This window comes from Gossypium hirsutum, chromosome D12 (genome assembly GCF_007990345.1).
Source record: "Gossypium hirsutum isolate 1008001.06 chromosome D12, Gossypium_hirsutum_v2.1, whole genome shotgun sequence".
Taxonomy (NCBI): Eukaryota; Viridiplantae; Streptophyta; class Magnoliopsida; order Malvales; family Malvaceae; genus Gossypium; species Gossypium hirsutum.
Genome location: NC_053448.1, coordinates 27,269,448 through 27,287,971, shown reverse-complemented (window position 1 = coordinate 27,287,971; position 18,524 = coordinate 27,269,448). Strand labels below are relative to the sequence as shown.

The 18,524-nt window shown below is 35.6% G+C and overlaps 1 protein-coding gene across 2 annotated transcripts; it reads left to right on the top strand.

Annotated features, from left to right (window-relative positions):
• Window positions 1-13,329: 13,329 nt before the first annotated feature.
• Window positions 13,330-17,492, top strand: LOC107945466 (putative glycosyltransferase 7). Of its 2 annotated transcripts, none has more exons than XM_016879482.2 (2): window positions 13,330-15,076; window positions 17,237-17,492. In XM_016879482.2, exon 1 carries the CDS (start codon window positions 13,681-13,683, stop codon window positions 15,049-15,051), a length of 1,371 nt encoding a protein of 456 aa, XP_016734971.1. In that variant the 5' UTR covers window positions 13,330-13,680; the 3' UTR covers window positions 15,052-15,076; window positions 17,237-17,492. The 2 variants fall into 2 exon arrangements, with proteins under 2 accessions (XP_016734971.1, XP_016734972.1); XM_016879483.2 differs by having other exon boundaries at window positions 17,233-17,492.
• The last annotated feature ends 1,032 nt before the right edge of the window (window positions 17,493-18,524 follow it).

Genomic DNA, 18,524 nt, shown 5'->3' with positions numbered 1-18,524 from the left:
TGAGCTTCTACCGGGTACAGCTCCGGTGTCCATTGCTCCATACCTTATGGCACCAAAGGAGCTTACGGAGTTTAAGGTTCAACTTCAAGAGCTCCTGGATCGTGGTTTCATCCACCCTAGTGTGTCTCTGTGGGGAGCACCGGTTCTGTTTGTAAAGAAGAAGGATGGGACCATGAGGATGTATATTGATTATCTGTAATTGAATAAATTGACGGTGAATAATAAGTATCCACTTTCGAGGATCAACGATTTGTTTAATCAGTTCCAAGAGGCTTCTGTGTTTTCAATAGTTGATATTTGTTCTGGGTATCATCAACTTAGAGTTAAGGAAGTTTATGTGCATAAGACTGCATTTAGGACTCATTATGGACATTACGAGTTCCTAGTTATGTCGTTTAGTTTGATGAATGCTCCGGCTGCATTCATGGAAATGATGAACTGAGTATTTCAGCCATATTTAGATCAGTTCGTCGTGGTTTTCGTCGACGATATTCTGGTTTACTCTAAGACCAAGGATTAACATGATGAGCATCTCAGAGTAGTGCTTCAAATACACCGAGAGAAATAACTCTACGTTAAGTTGAGCAAGTGTGAGTTCTAGTTGCGTGAGGTAAATTTTTGAGGGTACGTAGTTTCTGTTGAAGGGATCCGAGTTGATCCTAGAAAGATTGAGACGGTTCTGGATTGGAAACATCCTAAGAACGTATCTAAGATTCGTAATTTTTTGGGCCTTGCAGGATATTATCGGTGGTTTGTCGAGGGGTTTTCTCTTATTGCAGCACCTTTGAATAAGCTTCTGTGCAAGGGTGTTTCTTTTGTTTGGACTGATGCGTAATAATCAAGCTTCGAGAAACTCAAGTCTGTTTTGACTCAGGCTCTTGTTCTGATACAGCCTGAATCCGCTAAAGAGTTTGTGGTATATAATGATGCGCCGCACGTTGATTTGGGATGTGTATGATGCAGGATGGTAAGGTTATGGCTTATGCATCCCGTCAGCTTAAGACTCACGAAGGGAATTATTCGACGCGTGATCTTGAGTTGGCTGCTGTAGTTTTTACGTTAAAGATCTGGAGGCACTATCTGTACGGTGAAAGGTGTATCATCTACACTGATCATAAGAGCCTCAAGTACCTCCTTACTCAGAAGGAGTTGAATCTTAGACAGCATCGATGGATTGAGCTAATCAAAGATTATGACTACACAATAGAGTATCATCCTAATAAGGCCAATGTGGTGGCCAACGCTCTAAGTCATAGAGAAATAACTAATTTGAAGGTAATGTTCGCTCGTATTAGTCTATTTGATGATGGGGATGAGTCTGTTAGCCGAGTTGCAAGTTAAGCTGACTTGGATTAATCAGATTCGAGATAAACAGTTGGGGGATGAGTCTCTAGTTTGCGGTTCCGTCAGATTGAGAGTAGTAGTACTTCTGATTTAGGCTGAATAAGGATGGGGTTCTGTGTTCTCGAGGTCGAATCTGTGTGTCGAATGATACTGATCTGAAGGAGTCGATTCTGAGAGAAGCGCATGGTAGCCCCTATGCTATGCATCCCGGTGGTAATAAGATGTATCGGGATCTTTGTGAATTGTATTAGTGGTCGGGTTTGAAACGTGAGGTTACGAATTTCGTTGTTTATTGTCTGACGTGCCAGCGAGTTAAGGCTGAGCACTAGTTACTTTTGGGTTTGCTCCAACCCGTTAAGATTCCTTTATAAAAGTGGGAACGAGTAACGATGGACTTTGTTAGTGGGTTGCCCTTAACACCCTCTTAGAAGGATTCTGTTTTGGTCATCGTGAATCGATTAACCAAGTCTGCTTAATTTATTCTAGTTCAGATGGATTATTCTCTGCAGAAGTTAGCGAAGCTATATATTTCTGGTATTGTAAGACTACATGGGGTTCCTGTTTTAATAATTTCTATAGAGATCCTCGCTTCACTTCTTGATTTTAGAAGAAATTGCACGAGGCTCTAGGTTCGAGATTGGACTTCAGTATTATGTTCCATCCTCAGACCGATGGTCAATATGAGAGGGTGATTCAAATACTAAAGGATATATTTCAGAGTTCTGTGATAGATTTCCGAGGTAGTTGGGAGGATTTTTTGCCACTAGCTGAGTTCGCCTACAATAACAATTTCTAGTCTAGCATCCAGATGGCACCTTACGAGGCTTTGTATGGTCATAAGTGTCATACTCCGCTATGTTGGACAAAGTTGGGTGAGCGTTAGGTTTTGGGTCCTGAATTGGTTTCTGATACCGAAAATAGGGTTAGACTGATTCGGGATCGTCTGAAGGCAGATTCTTATAAACAGAAGTCTTATACAGATCTGAAGATGAGAGATATTGAGTACTTTGTAGGTGACTTCGTGTTTCTTAAGGTTTCTCCGTGAAAGAAAGTTCTAAGATTTGGTCGTAAGGGCAAGTTGAGCCCTAGGTTTATTGGGTCATATCAGATTCTGAAGCGTGTGGGACCGGTCACTTATTAGTTAGAGCTACCTCTAGAGTTAAACCGTATCCATGATATCTTTCATGTTTCGATGCTAAGGCAGTATCAGTCTGATCCATCTCACGTTGTCTCTGTTTAAGAGATCAAGATTAAACCAGATTTAACTTTTGAGGAGAATCCGATTCAAATTTTGGATCATGATGTTAAGGTTCTGAGGAGGAAGTCCATTTTATTAGTGAAGGTTCTATGGCAGAATCATGGCGCTGAGGAAGCCACGTAGGGATCTGAGGACTCGATGTGTCAGCAGTATCCTTATTTGTTCTGATCAGGTAAATTTCGAGGTTAAAATTTCTTTTAGGGGGTAGAGTTGTAACGCATTGAATAATTTATTTTTATTTTTATTTTTGTAAATATCTAACACAACTATGTATCTACTTCAGTGGTTAAGTGTTTTGGGTGTGTACATGAGGTCTTGGGTTCAAGCCCCACATTTGATAATTTTGTTATTTTTTATCCAAGCTTTACCATTATGGAAAGGGCTTACATAAAATTGTCTGTTAATTCATATTAGAATGTGTTTGCTGGTTCGATCGGTAAGGGGGTTGTTGTGTTCGAGGTCTTGTGTTCGAATCCTTGTGTAGGTGAGGGTGTTAATTTTTGCTCGGGTGTCTGATAGAATTTCAGTTGTGCTAAAAGTCTGAGGAAGTTCTGAGTTAATGGGTTAGTGGGAGAAACTCTGGGGATATGTTATCATATCTGTTTTTATTTTTATTATTTTATTTTATTTTTCCCAAAAATCTCTTCATCTGTTTTTTACGTTTCTTATTTCCTTCTCTGCAAAAATTCTATTTCTTCTTGTTTCCCCAATTTCGCTCATCACTCTTTAACTTCTATTATCATTTTTGGAATTCTGTTGCTCCTCGCTCGATTAAAGTAAGTAGGGTTGCATCTATTGGAGTTTCTGTTGTCTGTAAAGTGGCTTGTTTCCTCTCGTGATGGCGTGTTGGGGTAATCGTGAAATCTGATGTTTCTGGGATTATTTTGGTGTAGGAGAAGGCGGTGATTAGTAAGTTTCGCTCCCTTTGTTTGAACGGTGTTAGCGGTGGTTTTCGTCTTCGGTAAGTCTAGTTTTTGTCAGATTGTCATTGACGAATTCTTAATTTTAACCGCTAAATCGGTGTTGGTATGCTATTTCTTAGGTTTTGAAGGGCTTGGGATTGCACTAGCATATTAAACGAACCAGGTGTGTTCCTAAGCCACAAAAAATCAAATTTCGGTGAAAGCTAAAAAATGACACTATCGACGCCACATGGGCGTGTGCTTGGCCGTGTGGTTCGTTGTTTGTGAGACACGACCGTGTGTTTGACGAAGGCATGGCCGTGCGCAAGACACGACTGTGTGGTGGTATGAGTGTGGCCGTGTGGGCCACACGGGCTAGGCCAAGTTGGGCGTGTGAGTTTTAGGCCAGGCCGTGTGGCCCACACAGGCAAGACCAATCTGGGTGTGTGAGCCCACACGGGTACGTGGGCCTATGATTTTGAAATTTTCCTTAGGGTCGTACAAGTCGTTTCGATCGACTGTGGGCCTACCGTAGGGTCGGTAAGGGCTAACCAAACCCTAAAACTATTTGATCTGATAGTTTGATATTCTGCTCTAAGTAGGACACTGTTGTGCATGTTTGATTATTCTGATGTATACTTATTTAATATCTGTATATGATTATGTAAGCATGATAATTCTAAATATATATATCTGATTGGGGTGGGATTTGTATATGTGGAGGAAGTGTTCAGTATGACGATCATCACCTATATTCTGACAGCTTGGCTGCGTATTATCTTATATGTGCCGTAATGACACAATATGGTGTGTAGGGATGGGTGGGTGTTTTTAACCCCACATGGTGTGTTGGGATGGTCGGAGATGGTGTGTAGAGTATGGGGGTAGGATTCTGCATATTTGATTCTGTTATCTGCATCTGTAAAGGACTTAGGTCCGAATCTGAATTAATTTGACTATATATGTGATTTTTGAATGTATTGTACGTCAATTCTGTTAGGTTACACACAGAGCTTACGAAAACTCACATCTGTTTGTCTGTTCTGTTTAGGTAATCCACAAACTTAGCCAGATCGGAGCGACGGAGTCTCGCGGTGACCGTTAGTTTATGAACTGACTTTAAATAAAGGTTTTAATTATTTAAGAATTATTTTTGGGAGTTTAGTATATTTAGACTCTCCGGACTGTTCGGTTTAATTTTTGGGATTTAGATTTTTAATTAATACTTTATTTGCAACGGTTACCTAAAAACATGGTTTTTTTACTAAAACAAAGGATTTCCAAACTTACGAATAAGATTTTAAGAAATCACATTTACTATAACTTCCGCTGTAAACTACGTTTTGGCAAACAAATCAATTAAATAACGTTTTCGAAAATAGATATAAAATGAATTTGAGTTATTAAGCTGGAATGTTTTATCGAAACGACTCCATTTTCAAAACCCATCTTTATGACATCTCTGGATTCGGCCATAATATCTAGGCCGGGTTTAGGGTGTTACAAGATTTTTTTTATCTTAGTAAGGTTTTAACGAGACACATTATCTACCAATGAACATCCAAGGGGGAGTGTTATGAATATTTTATTAAGTGGATGTCCATCAGGATCAAGATAAGTTTTGATGTACTTTAAATTTTAATAGTCATTAGAAGTATATCTCTACTTCATATATACTTCTTATGCCTATAAATAGAGACTTTGGAGAAGTTTTGTAAATATTCTGATTGATTAATAAAATACACTTTCTCTCTGATCTCTCAATCTCTTTGTTCTTTACTCTTTGTCTATTTATTTTATAGCAAATTTAATTTTTTTTATAATTTTTTATGATTTTTATAGGTTTTTAAGAATTTTAATACGTTTTTATAAAATTCTAAATATGTTTTATTAATTTTATAAAAAAGTTTAGTTTGTTAGAATCTTTTATTTTTATAATATTTATAGGTTTTATTTTTTATAAGTTTATATAAATTTCAATATATTTTTAATATTTTATTTTTAATACTTTTTATAATTTTTCTGATTTGTTATAATTTTTCTTATTTTTAATTATTTTTATGAAAAATATTATATTGAACCAGAAGCTGTCATGTGCCACCATTTGATTAGTCCGTCAATTTATTTTAACAATTTACATGGTCAATAACTGAAACCGCTAATGGAAGGGCTTAATTGATTTTTTTTTTCATTTTTTAAGAGTTTTTTGTTGACATATAAGACATTTATAAAATTCATATCTTTATTTTCTTTTTCTTCTCTCTCTTTTTTATTTTTAATTTCCTTCCTTTTTTCTATTTTTCCTGATTTTTTTTCTTTCCTTCCACCATTCTTGTCTTCCCTACCTCTTCTCTCTCCTGCCCAACCAAGTAAAAAAAATTATGTGTCAACCTCAAAACATAACACTTCTATTAGTCCTTCTCCGCCCCCTCTACTCTCTTTTTAGTGAAGCCCTCGTCTCAAAAATTGGTTGGAAAATTATGACAAATCATAACTGCTTCCTCTCAAGAGTTTTAAGGGCCAAGTACTGTAAGCAACACCCTTTCAAACCATCAAACCCAATCCTCCTAACTCTAGGGTTTGAAGGGCATTTTACTCGGAAGAAATATCTGCAATCAAGAGAAAGACATCCAACTCTAGAGAGGAAATAACTACTGGAGTCACAGAAACCCAAATTTTACAATTTTAAACATTGGGAAACATATCGATTACGATACCCAAGTTTGCTCTTGCCTCAACCTAACATATGTAAGTAAAACAAAATTAGAGCTTTTGACCTTCTTGTCCTCTCTCGTGCCCATGACCTCCTCAATAGAACTCTCTCAAACCAAGGAGAAAGAGATAAAATTGTTAGGAAATTTGATCATAACGACCTTTTTTCAATGAAAAATTCCTATCACCCGTTTTGCTAGACGAACCCACTAACCCCTCATGGAAATCTGCAAAAAGCTTGGATTAATCTCTGGCACCTTAAACCGCCTTACAAAATCATTGTCTTTCTGTGGAAGATCTGCAATAATCTGTAAAAAGCTTCTCCTTACCGTAATTCTAGTTTATTACAAGTGTACGAAAACAAAGTAATATGCTTTATTAAAAATAGAAATGTTAAAAGCATGCAATAATTTTAATTATACCTTAATTTTTATAAATTAACAATATAAATATAAAATTATTACCATACATCGCAAGGGATTAAAACAGATGTAAATGTTTTATTAATATACAACAAAAAATAAATGAATTTGTTAACTTTTTACTAAATTAAAAATATTTCAAATTTAACAAAATAAAAACATCATCTTTGCATTATTTCTTAATTTAAAAATATACATTTCAAATAAAAAAATTACTAATTATAATATACACTTGTTGATTGAACTTTTAACTCGATTGGCATTGTTGTTATTGTAACAATTAAAAATGTATGAGTTCAAGTGTATTTAAGCATGTATTTTTTTTTATTTAAAGGTGTTGAGTAATTTTCTGTGTGTTTGATTAAAGGGAACATTCAAGTATTTATACATACTATCAGTGTTCAGGATTTGGCTCTACTGTTCCTGGAATTTACCCCACTATGTGTATCATTCCGGGTCGCTTAATGAACCTCACATCCCGCCACACACAAACTCTTTGGGTATGTACAAGCTCCCTTGGCTTTCCTCTCACTGTACGTCTTGTACACATCCATCTGGCGGGGCAGATCTAGGTTGCGGGTAGGTGAACTGGATCTTATTTGGGTTTTGGGTTGGTGGTCATTGGTGTATAACAATTTAGTCCTCCTAGTGGACCTAAGGAGGGTTATAAAGTGGCACTCCTTAGGGCCATCACTTCACATTTATTATAGCTTGTAGAATACGCAACGTCTATTGGAACCTGATGTTATCTTTTCCACATGTACAGGTGGATCGCGCTTGTATGAATCTGACCGTTGGCGCCCCTCTGTTATTTGAACCGTCAAAACGTGGGGGAAGAAACTTCTTTTAAAAGAGGATTTTCTAAAGCCCTAAGACTTACAAACTTAGCATTTTTGTAACTAGAATTAGTTGAAGCTTTTTTTCAAGGTAAATCTCGGCAACTCATCATCTTAGGTTTTAAATTTCCTCTATCTTTTTCTTCTTCTTTCTGCATTGGAGTTATGTCGAGAATGACAGGAGCTCATGGCCAATTAGTTCCACGTTGTCCACCGTGAAAGCGCACTTCAAAGGTCATCATGAAAGCCAACTTTTTCACCTGCACTACAAAAAATGAAGAGATAAGTCGAGCTTTGTGTGCATAGGGGATTCAAATCTACAACTTTACTTATGAATTCTCCATTCTCAAGGGATCACACAAGCTCAGTGATACTAGTGATGACAGTTTCTTGCTCCCCTTCCATGCCCTGGAAGTCGGGTTTCACCTGTCTTTGCACTTGTTCTTTTGCCATCTCCTTTAAGAGTACCAGATTGCTACTGGTCAACTTTGTGGGTTTTCCTGGTAGATCGCGATGACTATTTTATTTATTACTTTCGCCTTAATGAAGCACCAGAAATCGTGATTTTCCATAGCCTATATCTGCTAAATGCCTAGAACCGAGTAATTTTGGTGGGTTTTTATTATTTCTCTCATCGTGGAAAAGGTGCAACAATAATTGCGAACTGATATGTTAACCTTCAGCTAAACTGGGGGAAGCATATTAGGGTGAGATGCAAGCTCGAAGATGGGTTTGGCTTTCCTACAAAGTGGTCATATCGAGCGGGGGTATGTGTGCATTCAAGTGAACTATTAGGATAGATGGTGGTGAAGCCCAGTTGAGAAGGCTCTATGTTGGTAGTTCCTTGGTGTTTGAAGATCTTATAACCGTAAGGAACATTTTCCTATACTGCTTGGAGGGTCATAGTCCCAATGGATATAGGCAGTATGACAGTAAGGAAGTTGCTGAAGCACTAGGTGCGGTATCTGAGAGACGGTCATGGCCAAACGTGCTTTTATGGTGACGATGATAAGCTAGGCCAAATTTTGACAAGATTAAAAAAGGAGCCCAAGAATTTCTTTTATAGTTGTTGTAAAATAAGGCCTCGTTCGTGGGTGGTGTTGGCCTCATCGCGGGTAAAAAATGATGCTGGTATTAATTTGATAACTGCTCTTGCTAATACTAGGATTGTTGGTGATGCAGGCATTGCTCGTAGTTCAGGAAGTGATTCTGAGGATACTACCAGAATTTCACGGGAAATTAACAAAGCCATGGAAATTACTAAGGCTATGGACCTGCGAGCTACTCTGAGGGCTCAGCGAAAGAAGTGCAAGACTGATGCGAGAGCTGTTAATGTGGTTGTTAGCAGCGAGGAAGAGACAGGCAATGGTAGGCTAGAGTTTCGTCGCAAAAGGAGGCCAGATTGCACTCGACTTTCTGTTGTGACGGCCACTACCTCTGTTTCTCCCTTAGCGAGCTCTAAAACTTTGGCTCGCGAAAGTTCTCCTATCGCTACTCGTGGTATCTCTCCTCCTCTTCAACCTCCTGTTCAAGAGCTATCTACCGAAGACAGTGGTGAGCTAGCTCCAAGTCACCAAAATTTAAGCACTGGGAAGCTATAGGGTATTATTGCAAAAGTTGAGTTCTAGAAGCTAGAGGTGTCAAATTGCTATGAAATTTTAAATTGGAGGTCCTTAAATGATAATTAGACCATTGGTTATGTTATGGACAAAAATGGACATGAAATAGGTGAAATAAAATATTTTTAAGTTAAGGGCATTTTGGTAATTTGATAATTAAAACAAATTAAAAAGACAAAATAAGGCCAAAATCATGATCTTCTCCATGAGTGTTGGCCGAATATCATGTGGACTCCATGGCTAGCATTTTTTCATTCTTTCAAGCTTTATGGTAAGTCCGTTCTAGCCTCGTTTTTCTTGTTCTTTATATTTTAGAATCCTGGTAACTTGCTTAAGCTATTTCTATCATTAATTCGAGCTAGAAATTATGTTTGAAAAATTACCCATAGATGAAAAGTGTGAATTTTGATGTTTCATGATAGAATATGAAGCTTAGAATTATGTTAAACGATTTTTGCTACGTTAAAAATTATTATTGTTCATAAGTGCACTTTAGAGCACGAATTTGATGTTGCTATAGAAGGAAAAATTGTTCAGCATGTCATAAAACATAAGAAAAAGGAATAAAATTCAATTTCTGAGCCTAGGGGCAAAATCATAATTTTGTAAAACTTTAGGGGCAAAAAGTAATTTTTCCAAAATGTGATTTTTGGACTAGATTGAATAATGTGAGTGTAAAATAAGTTAAATGTGTTATTATAAGTAAAGAAAGACAATGAATTAACTTTGATTAGTGAAAAAGAAAAAATGAGAAAAAGTGAGAAATTTCCCAATTGAATATTCGGAATAAAAAGGGATACGAATGAAGTGACAGAAATGATCACATGTGTGACATGGACTGTGTGTAGGTCACTATGTGAAAGTGAAAGTGATGGTCATGTGTGTAGTACTATGTGTAGGCTACTACGTGTACCGGAATGAAATGTCTCATGTGTAGTACTATATGCAGGCTACTATGCGTACCGGATAGCTTCGATCACGTGTGTAGTACTATGTGCAGGCTACTACGTGTATCAGATATTAATGGTCATATGTGTAGTACTATGTGCAGGCTACTACGTGAACTGGAAAGTTTGATCACATGTGTAATACTATGTGAAGGCTACTACGTGTATCGAATGATAATAGTTAAATGAGTGGTAATATGTGCAAACCACCGAATGTTCGCTATTATACCGACATGTTTAACGGGATATGAGAAATTGCAAACCAATAAGAATATGTGATTGAAATGAAATGAGTTGCAAAAGAGTCACTGGAGTGATGAAGTTTTGTACCGTGCTTACAAAATAAATTGTTATAGTGTTATGTGAATGAGTGAATTTGAAACAGAATAGATTTAGATAGTGACAGTGACGTTAGTTTGAAAAACCACCAAAAATTATAGGAATTGAGTTAGTGGTTGAGTGAGATATGGAATTAAAGGTTAATGAGTCTATTTTTAATAAAAGAAATAGAGCAAGCAAAAGAGTTACACATTTTGAGATATTTGAATTTTAGTGGGGCAGGGTCGGATTGATTTCAGAATCCCCTGTTTTGACTTTGGAAAATAATTAAAAATTTTAAAAAAATAATTATGAGTTAAAATTTATATGCTTGGAATTATTAATGAGTCTATTTTCAAAGGAAACAAACAGAAATATCATCCGAAATCTGTACAATGAGATAATTTATTTTTAGTGAAGAGAGGTCAGAGATGTTGAGCAGTGAAACAGGGTAACCTTTAAAGAATAAACTGTACTAATTGGCCAAGTCAAAAATTCTGAAAATTTTATGGTAAGAAGACATGTGAGTCTAGTTTTGGGGAAAATTAATGGAACTTAATTTGGAGCTTTGTAGTTTCGGATAAAAATGATTTAGTGAATCTGACTCAAATAGACAACTTTGAATTTAAATATAAGTGAATAGTGAAATTATGTATAATGCTAATTAAGCATGTTTTATACATAAAGGATGTGGAATGGAGAGGAGGAGGAGGATAATAAAATGTATGAATGAATTGTTTATAAATGGTCATATGCCTGATTATAATCGGTAAATGTTAAATTGAATGGTAAATATGTATTGATACTGAAGGACTATTGCGGTATTGAAAATCAATTGATCAAATGTTTAAGAAATTTAGTCATGATATTTATATGTGTGAAAATAATGATATATAGATGATTATATCATTGAAGTTGCATTGATTAAATCGGTTTATGTGATAGAAATGTCAAGAACATTTGTATTTGATATGTGATGATCATGTAATGCCATGAAAATTTGTTTATTTGTGTGGTTTAAAATGTATCTATATTTTGTTATATAACTTATTTTGTAATCTATTTGACAAATGATAAAAATTAATTCGGTTACTATGTGAGGTGAATTATGATTTGTGAAGCAAAGCTATATTCGACAATAATGGATAAAATATATTTATGTCATGGGTGAATGGTTAAACACTTGGGTTAGTATAAAGTGTATATTTAGTAAGGTTTGTTGGAAAAGAAATAACAGGTTTTGGTTTATATCGAATAGAGAAAATTTGTACTATCTTTGTGGCTACTTTTGTTAGCTTTGTGGGAGATGAATGGATAATGTATATATATGTGAGAATTAACTTACTAGATAGTGAGTAATTGATTTATTACATTAGTTAAAAAGGAAAATTTGACGATATGAGAATATGTAATGATATGGATAAATTCAGGTACTCAGGACGAATTCAACAAGTAAGTGAAAATTTATAAATTCATAGACGAGGAAGTGAAAGATTGTGAGTATATTTAGCCAAGAAAACCTAATTAACGACTCGAGAATAACAACTTGAAAGTTTTAATTTAGATGAAATTTTACAACTTGGTTTACTACGGTTAAATGTGTATATGTTCTGGTAATACCTCGTACCCTATTCCGGCATCGAATACGGGTAAGGGGTGTTACAATTGTCAAGATGACGTGCGTTCCATGTGCGCGGTAGAATTGTGCCCTCTAGTCTTGCCAATTTGTACACTCCATAGCCTATCTTTTCTACAACTTTGTATGGTTCCTCCCAGCTTGGGGCCATCTTTCGTGCTGCGAAGCTGGGAGGCTAACCTCAATACTTTTGAGTATAAAGTCACCAACTTGGAACTGTTTGTTTTTTACCTTGGAATTGTAGTAGCGAGCTATTTGCTGAGCGCGTGCCACGTTCTTGATTTCTGCTGCTTCCTAAACCTCATCAATGAGATCGAGGTTAAACTTTATAACCTCTTGGTTGGCATTTTCATCAAAGTGTGTTGTTTTATGTGACCACATGTCGATTTAATAAAAATTGACAGACGTCCCAAAGGGGGTCCTTCTTCCTCTCTGCTTCTAGTTCTTTGCTCCTAAAAAATTTAACCGTTGATCCAGTGCATCAACAAAAACGCGTTGAATAAAAAAACCTAATTAAGAGCAAAATGCCAAATTGACATTGTAAAATATGTGTGTGCAGCAGCATGGCAAAACAAGAAGAAAAAACAAGAACATGCTTTTGTTGAGAGGCAAATCCAAGATCTGAAGCATACCAAACAAATGATCTAGGCTACCATCAGAGCCACGGGAGCTTGCTGGTGGGGAGGGGGTGCAAAATCTTGAAAAATTTTGAAACCAAAGTTTAAGCTCCATGTATATACGGGGCCATGTGTCAGAGACTCACATGATGGCGGCCCATTGCCAATGCTCTGAACCGTCACTGTGTCTGCAGGTAGCTCATCTATTCCATCTTCCCTCTCTCTCTCTGTACTGGAAATTTGGGTACCACTAACATTTTCCAATTAGAAGGAAAAATGCTCTCGTCACATTCACATTTCACAGTAAAATACGTGACAAAAACCAATTTCACTGTGGGTTTCGGTTTAACTTATCTATCTGCCACGTATTTTAAATCTTTGCATACGAAGAGAATATGACAAAATCATTTATAATTTGCCAATAATTCTTAGATATACAGCACCACCTAGCAATTCAAGCCTTAAATCAAGGCTATTTTTCGTTATTTATTTTATGAATTGAGCATGGGCAAAATAATACGATTTTTTTTTCAAAAAGAAAAACCACTAGATCTTTTCGTTTGACTTGGGTCCATTTTCAATCAGATCCTTTTTTACAAAGCAACATGCAAAATAAAAGCTTTCTCGAATCACGTGCATCCCATCTTTAAAGTTTGCTCCGCCTAATTTAATAATTTAACAGAATTATTAATTAATTTTGGAAAACACTTTTTGACTAAAGATCTTTCCACTGTTGAAGTTTCAGTAAGTACAAAACTCAACACACAATTTAAACGGAAAAAACGGATGATTAGTCCTTCCCAGAATCCAATTTAAATTGTCGGCACCAATTTCACGAGCCAAACTGCCATGTGTCGTTTTAAATGTTTTTCACCTCCGTTCTATCCCGCGCATTTTAGCATCCCTGGCGCACCCAAACCGACGCCCTTAACTTTTAATACAACTACACAGTAATTAAAACAGTGTCCCCAGTCTTCTTTAATTGCATAACCAAAATTGGAGGGCATCCCGTTTTAAAAACCTTGGGAAACACAGAAACCTCAAAACCCAGTTTTCTTTCTTACAGGAAATGGTGTGTCCTGAGTTTTCTCATCCTCAATCTTCTTCTCCCATGGCGAAACCTCGGAACCGGTCGTTTTGGTGTCTTCCCGATGCCTTTCTTGTCTTTGGTGTTGCATTTTTAGCTCTTTTATTAGTAGCGTCATTTTGGTCTTTTTTCACTCCAACACCAAACTTTGAACCCACTGTAACCGACCCACCCTCCAAGTTGAGCATGAATCCAGTCGATTGCTCGGAAAGTGGGTTCGGAGTTAACTTAAAATCCGATCCCAAAGACCCCACCTTTTACGACGACCCGGAGATGGGTTACTCCCTTGAAAAGCCGGTGAAAGATTGGGATCAAAAACGCGCAGAGTGGTTGAAGCACCATCCTTCTTTCGCCGCCGGAGCACGTGAAAGAATCGTTCTTGTAACTGGGTCCCAACCCAAGCCATGTAAGAATCCCATTGGTGATCATTTACTCTTGCGTTTCTTTAAGAACAAGGTTGATTACTGTAGAATCCATGGCTACGATATTTTTTACAATAACTTGTTATTGCACCCCAAAATGGGTTCCTATTGGGCAAAGTTACCTGTGGTTAAAGCAGCCATGTTAGCTCACCCTGAAGCTGAGTGGATCTGGTGGGTTGACTCGGACGCCTTGTTTACAGACATGGAGTTTAAGTTACCCTTAGAAAGGTACAAAAACCATAACTTGGTTGTTCATGGTTGGCCTAAGTTGATTTATGAGAAGAAAAGTTGGACCAGTTTAAATGCTGGGGTTTTTCTGATTAGGAATTGCCAATGGTCTATGGATTTGATTAACACTTGGTCTGGCATGGGTCCAATGAGTAAAGATTATGAGAAATGGGGTCAGATTCAACGATTAACGTTCAAAGATAAGCTTTTCCCTGAATCAGATGATCAGTCGGCTCTGGTTTATTTGCTTTATACAGAAAAAGAGAAATATTATGATCATATTTATTTGGAAGGAGAGTTTTATTTTGAAGGGTATTGGGTTGAGATTGTTGGAGGGTACGAGAACACAACGGAGAGATACTTGGAGATTGAGAGAGGGGCGCCAAAGTTAAGGAGGAGACATGCTGAGAAAGTGAGTGAGCAATACGCAGCGTTTAGGGAAGAATTCCTGAAGGAAGCTGGGAATGGGAAAGGGAGTTGGAGGAGACCATTGATCACTCATTTCACGGGTTGTCAGCCTTGTAGTGGTGACCATAATCTGATGTATGCTGGGGAGTCTTGTTGGAATGGGATGGTCAAAGCTTTGAACTTCGCTGATAATCAGGTGTTGCGCAAGTATGGGTTTGTGCACTCGGATCTACATGATTCCTCCACTGTTACTGAAATTCCCTTTGATTACCCTGCGGATGAGGGTCCATGGTGAAAACCAATACAAAACATACAAAAAGGTATGGTTTTTCATTATCTTATGTCATGTACAAAAGAGTTGGCTTTTAAATTATTTTAATTTTGGGTGGTGGGGACTGGGGAGGAAGGGCTTTGCTGTGTTGAAGTAATGCATGATATTGAAGGATAATGATGTTGTTGTTGAGTAACCCCAACTATCAAAAATTGCTGCTAGATGTTGGTGTTTGGTAGGGGGGGATATTAGAGGCTTAAAAGGCTGGTTTTTGTTTAATGGTTTTCTGGTGGTATTAAGTCTTTTCTTGATAAAACAATGAGGCTTTTTGCGAGCATGAAAGGGACTTCAGATCATTCCCTTCCCCTTGGGTAAATAAATTCTTTAGTTGAACTCATTTTCAAATGGTTCTTAAGCTTAGTTAGGTAAGTGAGTATAGGCCTTCTAAAAAATTATTTTAAATTAGGTAGAATTTCTATGTTTGGAACTACTTGGGTTCAATATCAACTACTCATATTTATGCACATTTACTACTAAGGGTTCTTTTTTAATTATTTCTTTTGATATATTAGGACCAATAGCAACATTTCCAACTTTAATTGGATTTGCAACAGAGAATAGATTTATAATTTTGATTTCGAAACTATGATTTAGGGTAAACTACTAAAATATTCATTTTTGTTTGCCTCGGATTATATTTTAGTCATTTATATTTGAAATATTACGCTTTAGTCACTTACATTATCGAGTTGTAACATATTAGTAACTGAGCTATTAATTGTCATTAACAGTGTAACGATAAGTTGACATATGTTAAATCATCATTCCAAACAAAAATTTTAGGTTAAATTATACAATTGGTCCCTATATTTTTTTGTTTTGAGTAATTTAATTCTTTTCTTTTATGTTCTTTTAATTTTTTTTTTAATTTTCATTTTCTTCTCCTTCCAATTTTTTTCCCTTTTTCATTTCTTTTAACTAGTTTTTCTATGTTTTCCATTTGTTAAATCTGGTCCATATATTTTTATTTCTTTTAACAATTTAATTTTTTCTTTCTATTTCTTTATTTGTTAAAGCTAAATATATTTGATTATATACTTTGTGTGTAAACCCAGAGACCATTTTTTATCACTGCAAGATGAATAAAATCGATCCTATTGAATTAATTAATACGATTCTTTTTCGATATATAGTAGAACACCAAGTTAAATTCTACCAAAGACATTAATTTGCTTACCAAATTGGTGCCAAGAATTAGAAATCAAGTTAACCCTAATGAGATCAGAAGAATTAATCAGAGAATCTTCATTGAAATATCAAGTTCAAGCAATTCTATAAAATCACCACACCAATCCATTTTTGGATTCTTTGTATGGCTTCAACAATAATTGTAAAATATTAGAAACCCCAATTCACAATTGTCTATAATAAGCAAAAAGATTAAAAGAAAAATCTTTATTATGGGTTTTCATTGAAGATTAGTACAAAATTGTTATCCTAAGCTAAAAACATAATAAAAACTAATCAAAAGAAAGATTACATAGAACGTACAAGAAATACTTAATACCAAAATACAAGTATAGGGACTAGTTTTAACAAATAAAAAATATAAAAAAACTAAAAGAAAAAAAATTAAATTGCTCAAAACGAAAATAATATAAGAACCAAGTGTATAATTTAATCTAAAATTTTCATTTAAAATAATAATTTAACGTGCCACGTCAACTTACCATTATACTGTTAATGACAATTAACGGATCAGTGATTAAAATGTTACAACACAATAACGTAAGTGACTAAAACGTAACATTTCAAATACAAGTGATTAAAATGTAACTTGAGATAAACAAAAATGACTATTTTAATAATTTACCCTATGATTTATTATTTTTTTGAAATTGGAAATCATTATTTTCACTTTAACTCTATCTTCGGATAAATGTTACCAGACTTTTAGATTTTTCTTAAAATATAGGTGGTCGGTCTTTAATCTCTTTTTGATGTTAAAATTGAATTTAGCTATGCCTTGTTCTTGTATGTATTGAAATACATTTGCAAGGAGAATGCCATTTTTTTTTTCTGTGCTTTTGTTTGTATGCAACAATGGTAAAAGAAAGAACATGTACATCATATATTCTATAGCATTAAGTTCAGGAGTTGAAGATATTTTAACATAGCTGAAGTTGATGAAATTTGTTTTGTTAGACAGAGAAGAGAATAGCTAGAGTGAAGCAATGCGCGAATTTAGCAGCATTCATGCCAGGGCTCTGCTCTTTCTTTCTACTTTATAAGAGGTGCGGTTGAAATGGAGAAATGTTGCTGTTAAATCCCATCCAGCAGAAGTTTGTTAATTTTGTCATCATATTTTTGGACATGCCTTACTTTGCTTTGGATGTGATTATTAGCCGTTAATTGCTCTTCAGGGTGACAATTCATTGAAAAGATTATTATCCTTTGAAAAGATTCATTAAGTGTGAAAATTCATTAAGTGTGGCAAGAAAATCGATACCAAACTAGCATTGTGTCAATTTTAAATAAAAATATTTTATTGATACATGAGTAAAGGTATCGGTATTTTTACCGCGATTATTGATACTCGTTTTTGGGTATCGATACTAAATTGAGCTACTGACTTCTCGAAAACACATTTCAACTCTGAGGAATCGATATCTATGTTCCGAGTATCGATACCTCTGCCCAGGATAGCAAAAACACAATAAAACTAACATAAATCACACTGAAACATTTTCCTTAACAACATGCATCAATAATCTCATTATCCAACATAAAAAAAAGTATAAACAATTCAAACAACATCAATATTCCAGTTTTCCAAACCAAAACAAAACTGATAAAATAATAATAAACATCCATCAACTCCTAAAAGTCTAAATTCATAATAAGCCTTTAAAAACATAATAATCATCAGCCAAAATCTCTAACCACATTGCTTTTATTCCCACAGTTCAAACAATAATAATGTCACCTACTCAATTTTCTAAAGCCTAACTTGGATCACTTCTTTGGAAACCGCATCGCTCACACCGATAACGCTAATTATCTGCAATGGTTTAAAAAAAGGTGTGTGAGCGTAAACAAGCTCAGTGAATGATCGAAAAAATCACCAATAAACATAATATCATATAGTAAATGAAAGCAACTAAAGCACAATTACATCTGTACTTAACTATAGTGGCAAACAAAAATATTTATGCATCACTTATTAACACATCTAACTTTGTATTCACATATTTATACATGCATCATATTCCCCAAATAATTTATTAATAGATAAATTGACAACTTGAGACTATGAAACATAAAAGTGGACTATATCAACACACATTGGATATATGAATCTCCAACACACCAATGACTCGAAGAGTCGAACATGTCTCAAAAGTGTAGCATCAAACTAACACTCTCCAACACACCAACATATCCTGATAAATGGAGCTTAACTCACATTCCCTTATTTCTCCAAATTGTCCGAGCTT

What these genes read in the sequence shown, in the direction of transcription:
- LOC107945466 (XM_016879482.2), top strand. Translation starts at nt 13,681, where the DNA reads ATGGTGTGTCCTGAGTTTTCTCATCCTCAATCTTCTTCTCCCATGGCG.